Below are 6,000 nucleotides of genomic sequence, written 5' to 3' on the forward strand. Positions count from 1 at the left end.
CATGAACCGAGTGGACTTTGAACACAGCCTTTCGCGCCGGGGGTTGGGAGAAGGGGGGAGTTGTTGGAAAGCGTTGGGTACCCCATATGACGTACGGCAATAATATGAGTTGGGCAGGCTATTTTACCGGTTCGATGAATGAAACCAGTCCTGAACATACATGATTGGCACGGCATCTGAAACAATGAAGCTTATGCACCGGTCAAAGGAACATAAGCTGGTCTGGGTGTATTGATATCGACACTAGCAAAGGCGAGAGGGTCAGTGGAGAATCTGCTGTTTCTCGTATAAAGGTTTGAATTAAATTCCGATCATCATTCTTTCTTATCTTATTCCGTACAGTTAGATCAGTCTTCTATATAATACCACCAGAGAATTATGGCTGAATTGCAGAAGGCTGAGGTCACACACCATGATAAGATGGACATCGCACAAATGCATCTATTGAAGAGGAAGAAAGTTCTTTCAAGCTGGTGGCGGAGGAAAGCCATGAGGAGAACGCCATGCTTCTGGAGATCGATTTGTGGTTTTTCCTACATAGTTCCAATCCAGGGCCACTCGCTGGTAACTGATTATTGGATCGCATTCTGCCCCTTCCGATCTTCAACTACATGCTGCAGTATATGGAAAAGTTGTCCTCGTCCAATGCAATGATCTTGGGGCGTTGAGCAAGACCTAGTAAGTGTTTGTGAGAGCCCCAGACCGCAACCAAGATACGTTACAGCTGAGACTCGATGAGCTACTTATACAGAATCTTCATCGAACCCAATACTCCTGATCGAGTAGCATATTCTACTTTTATTATGCCGCAGCCAGCTACCCTGTTTACATCTTTCTGGTCCAGTTTCCACTGGGCAAGACGCTGGCGATTGCATTGTGAGTCCACACCTGCACTCGGCGGACATATTTGAAGACCTGTCTCTCTGATACTTCAACTTCAATAGTGTCATTTGGGGTGTTGTCCTTGCATGCCATTCAGCCGCTGCTAGATTTCCTCGTATAATGGTGATGCGGACTCTGCTCGAGTTCTTTGAGAGCCCCATTAGCCCTGGCTTCATGTGGATTACGAGCACTTGGTACGAGCCTTCACAGCACGCGGCTCAGCATGGTCTTTGGTTTGTCGCAACTCAATGGGTGCGGTGATCAGCCCCTTGGTGGCGTATAGCTGCGCCCAGATCGATCACGGGCTTATCTCTCGCGGGCAGGTTCAGCTTCGACCCCCATGTTTCCGTCTGTGTTGGGTTCAATTCTTGTGGTGATTGCTAACCAGTTCTACCTAAGGTGCTGCTCCTTATCCTAGGCTCCATAATTATTGTGTGGGGTGTTTTGCTTATGTTCTCTCTACCAGACACGCCCCTGCAAGCAAGATTCCTTGGTCCCACCGAGTGAGTTGAGCTCCAGGCACAGATCCAGGCTAGCTAAAAGACCGCAAAAACCATGCCAATCGTAAGCAGCCTCTGCTCTACTTGGGTGAAAGAGAAACGAAGAGGTCTGACAAGCACTTATCTCAACGAACGACATTTATTTCAATGCATGTTATCTCCTGTGTCGGCCTAGTCCTGTTCATTCTGTTCCACGTCTATCTTCAACGAGCTAACGCCAAACGCGATAAAGAGCAATGTATTTATATCGAACCTAAGCCTCGCGAACCCAGGTGCCATTGTTGACGTGAGGGTGGAGGGAGAATCCACCAAAGTCACGAGCCCTGTTGGTCAAACAGACTGGAAGAACAGGAGCTTCTGTTACTATGTCTGATAAGTCTTGTGCGAACACTCGACATCTAATTCTTCAAGATTATCCTGGAATCTTTCTTTGGGAATCTCAGTATATTGGTATCTATTTTGTATACATGGTGCATGCTTCATGGCACAAAGCCAATCTAGCCATTTGCAATTTCAGTTGCTTGAATCTCCTTTAACTTAATGCTTAAATGTCTTATAGACACGGCTATCTATGCAACTCTTTGTAATATGTAAATCCTTAAACCGAACCTGTACTCGTCTGCGTCCGCGTTCGTAGAAAAAGCCAACCCAAACAAGTAGACGCAGCAATATACATAAATCCAGCAAATAGCTGAGAGGCAAGAAAACTCCCAGTCCCCGAAGTTAACCTCAGCGCAATCGGCTGAGAGAAGGTTGAAGGAACGACGATGCTCAACCACACCAGATTTATCCCAGAAGGCACCTTTCCTATTCCCAGAACCTCTGCCACCAAGGGCGCGATAGTGGCCCAGAAGTTACCAGCTACAAGGCCCTCGGCAATGGCAAAGAATATCAAGAGTCCAAAGCTCTGTGCGTTAACCCAGACAGCCAGACAGATCACGCCGGCCAGGAAGGTCGTGACGCCGGCAATGTTGACACGACCTACGCTGTCACTGAAATATCCGATCAAGGGCCGACCTATGGCTTGTCCGAGATTGAAAAGGCCGCTGATAAGCGATGCCTGGGATGAGGTGAGACCGATCTCGGTGCCATAATGGGCCAGGCCGAAGATGAGGATAAAATAGCCGAAGATGGTGAAACAGCTGAATCCAATCAGGAGGAGGAATTCGCCGTTCTTGAGGAGCTCCAGCTCCATGGCCGCTTTGGCTTTGGCTTTTGCTTTGCCCACTTCCTCTTGTTGAGTGGCCCGATTCTTACTTCTGTGGTTGCGGTCTCTAATCAAGATGACACAGGTGGTGTTGATAGTGAACGCAAGAATGCCTAGGATCCTGAACGTCCATACCAGGCCCAAGCTCCGTATCGATGCCTCTGCCGCCAGGGAGTAAACGAGCCCCCCAAGACCTGCCCCGGAGAGAGAGATACCCGACGCCAACGACCGCTTTGTCGTGGACCACTGTGGCACCACGGAAGCGACGGGGACGAACAACATCCCCATTCCAAGACCAAACAGGACCCCCTGAGTAAGAAAGAGGTGCCAGATCCGGGACGCCATACTGGCGCACAGCAGGCTTGCCGTCTCCAAGATCGTGCCGATGAACATGGTCTTGCGAATACCGAATCGCTGGGTAACAGCAGTCGCGACGGGAGATACCATGAAGGTTGCCGTCAGGCTCAGGGAGCCAACAAAAGCATAATCAAGGCGAGATCCACCTTCAAACCTCGCGTTATCCAGATAGTATGCAAGGAATACTGCGTACGCAGAACTGAACCCCCAGGAGTGCGCGTTGACAGCCGCAGCTGCAATCGTGCAAACCCAGCCATAACCTCCGTTGGGTGGTTCTTCGCCTGGTTCCATTATCACGTTTTGGTGTCTCTTCAGCCTTGAAACTGCGACGAGGTTGGTTGGTTGACTCGGAAGGGTATTAAGCACAAGTCAATTAGGCAAATACTAGTAGGAGAGCGCAATCAAAATATAGGGGAAGGAAAATCGTGCTTATTTGAGGTGTAAACCTAAGAGTGGCTTGAACATATGCAAAGGAGACTAGTAGGGGAAGAATTCTTCATCAGTCATCAACAGAAAGAATGGCGATACAGGACCCAGACAACCAGGTATCTTCGAGCTCGGAGAGGAGCTCGGACATGATGCTTTACTATATGTTATCAGACGCCGAAGTAGATTTACCCATTGGTGATTGGCTAAGTTTCCATCCTAGCGGCGACTTTCAAACGCCGGGAGATCAGGGCTCCTTTACATAACCTTAGGATGTTTTCGCATGCCAGGTGAGAAGAGTTGGATGAGCGCAATGAATAGAGGATGAAGAAGTCTGTGAATATGCTTTCAGTATCACTAGTATATACTTTAAATTAATTAATGAAGGTGCCTCTTCTGGTAATCCGTTTGGAGAAACGAGCCCGCAGAGAAAACGATGAAAACGGGCTGTGCGTACAGAGACTATGTTGAGAACGACTCGCGCCAGGCTTCTCCCGAGACAAGAGTCCAACATACCAGAGCAGCAGAGATACTCAGGAAGGCTGAAGATATAGTTGACGTCCATCCAACACCAATACGCTCGATCAGCGGCAGGCAGACTGCTGTCCCAGCTGCCGCAATAGCAAACCTCATCAAGTAGTGACTTGCTATAGGAACTCCGTTAGCCTCACTCTTTTTATCTCTTTCTTCGACCCCTTCGGCAACTCACCAGATACTTGGCCGCTCCGATGCTGCATAACATCAAGGATGTAGGTGTTGATGCTGACAAACGAGGCTGTCTGCGCAAAACCTTGTAGGAACATCGAAATGATGGGAACAGGAATACCCCCAATCTGACGATCAACCATCCACCCATAAGCGATCATAGCCACGTTCACTCTTCGATTTGGACGTGATTAGCACAGCGGCATCCCAGAGCACTGTCAGAATCTCATGCTTACAGGATGGTATATGTCAGAGATGCAGCTGGAGCCCAAGATCAAGAACGCTATTCCTTGCGACGCCGTAATGGCTCGGAATGCGAAGAAGGCGGCGATACTGGGCGACAATGCGGTGCCTAGGGAAAAGCCCCAGAAGAGAACTAGCGTACATAGATAGATCTATATCGGTTAATCAACCCAAGTCCATCCTTTGCCTTCGGAGAGCAAGTACGTACCTTCCGCCTGAGCAAAGCAGTTGAACGGGGCCTGTAAAGCTTTGGCTCGCAAGACGTCCGGATCCCTAGTATCTGTTAAAGTATCAGCGGGTTTGGGGACAAAATGTTAGTTTATAATGGTTCCAATAATTTACTAGTCACCAGTATCAAGAGAGCGTACTCTGAAGGAGCAGAAGTCTTCTCCTAGCCCTGGGCGGCCGAAAAAGATCTCTCCAGAGGAACAAGAAGATCCATTAAATCTAGTAGAGCAAGATCAACACACTAAGATGCGTGAGCTCTCTGAGGCAGTTCGAAGCAGCCCTTTAGTCCGCACTATTCAACGCCTGTTCCATACAATACACATGCGGGAATAGAAGTAATATAAGCGTCCAGGAATTACGCCTGAGAATGCAGAAAAGAGGTTCAGATGGGCACAAATATATGTAGAATAATCTGCGGAGGATTACTACCAGGTTATTTGATCAGATGAGTGCTTAGTTGAGCGAGGAGCTGGCGCGCGAAGGATATACACTTTTCGGTTCCTAAGACAACAAATTGTAGAGCACGAGCGGCAGCATGGTTCATGATTCGTTTGATTGGCCCGGGGCCAAATTTGATGTATTCAGCAGGTAAGGGGTATTCAACTGTTGATCGGTAATGTATGGATTGATTTGAACCTGAGAGCGGGCTCGGGAGGTAAAAATAGGATTTTAGATGTCACCGTGGTATGAAGAAGTCGTGGCGTGGGCTTGTTATTTACGAATATGAACCGTTCAGGGCCAGTGGGCGCACAGCCCTGGAGAGCATGGAATGGCCGAAGCCCGGGGATTGATATTTGGGCAGGTAAATGCAAAGCCAATAAGCGGCCTGGAACAGACACCGAAAGAAATGCCGAAATTATCGCCGACATAGCCCCACAGCGCGCACACTTTTATATGACGTTAACAGTATAGTATAGACCATGCGATATGATGCAATCCAATATACAGATGTACAGTATAACCTCGCTATAAGATACTTAATCAGGCCGCTGGCTAAATTCCTTATAGCGGGTATTCCTTACAACGAAACTGTATGGTCACGCCTGTTGAACTATATATATTTTTGAACAACACAGCAAAGATAGCCTCTTTGTATAAAACGAAAGCTCTGAATATCTGTCTGGTACTGATTCCGCATCTTTTTCTCTACCAGCACTCGCTCTCGTGGTGTAAAAGTTCCTTTAGATGGCATCGATACCTCGGCTTGCTATTCTTCAAATAATTGTAGCTTATAAAGCGCCGCTAAAGCCTCGTTTGCAGAGATTTTAGGAAATACTTCATAAATCTTATTATTATCATAAGATTCAGCGCCTTCAGCTCTGAACTAACTAAGAATAAGGCTATCCAGATCCTCCAGGTTATCTATAACTTCCTCTTCTACAGGGTTCAGGAACTAATGTATCTCCATAATCTCCTGCATATTAGATATCACCAGCCGGTCAAGGCCTGCTT

General features: G+C 47.8%; 2 protein-coding genes across 2 annotated transcripts; both read right to left on the reverse strand.

Annotated features, from left to right (window-relative positions):
- Positions 1-1,980: 1,980 nt before the first annotated feature.
- BDV17DRAFT_301127 (monocarboxylate transporter) lies at positions 1,981-3,237 on the reverse strand (the record flags this gene model as incomplete). Its single annotated transcript, XM_073764194.1, has 2 exons — positions 1,981-2,588; positions 2,640-3,237. 2 exons carry the CDS (start codon positions 3,235-3,237, stop codon positions 1,981-1,983), a joined length of 1,206 nt encoding a protein of 401 aa, XP_073619016.1.
- Positions 3,238-3,814: 577 nt separating this feature from the next.
- Positions 3,815-5,147, reverse strand: BDV17DRAFT_255078 (uncharacterized protein). Its single transcript, XM_073756880.1, has 4 exons — positions 4,529-5,147; positions 4,314-4,472; positions 4,082-4,251; positions 3,815-4,019 (listed from the first exon to the last, which is right to left on the reverse strand). Exons 3-4 carry the CDS (start codon positions 4,236-4,238, stop codon positions 3,835-3,837), a joined length of 342 nt encoding a protein of 113 aa, XP_073619017.1. The 5' UTR covers positions 4,239-4,251; positions 4,314-4,472; positions 4,529-5,147; the 3' UTR covers positions 3,815-3,834.
- Between the last annotated feature and the right edge of the window lie 853 nt (positions 5,148-6,000).

The sequence above is a fragment of the Aspergillus undulatus genome (assembly GCF_047715775.1).
Source record: "Aspergillus undulatus strain CBS 261.88 unplaced genomic scaffold BDV17scaffold_7, whole genome shotgun sequence".
NCBI classification, from domain to species: Eukaryota; Fungi; Ascomycota; class Eurotiomycetes; order Eurotiales; family Aspergillaceae; genus Aspergillus; species Aspergillus undulatus.

Coding starts and splice junctions, on each gene's coding strand:
- BDV17DRAFT_255078 (XM_073756880.1), bottom strand. CDS start 4,238: ATGATCGCTTATGGGTGGATGGTTGATCGTCAGATTGGGGGTATTCCT. Junction 4,020..4,081: donor TCGGAGCGGCCAAGTATCTG/GTGAGTTGCCGA, acceptor GAGTTCCTATAG/CAAGTCACTACTTGATGAGG.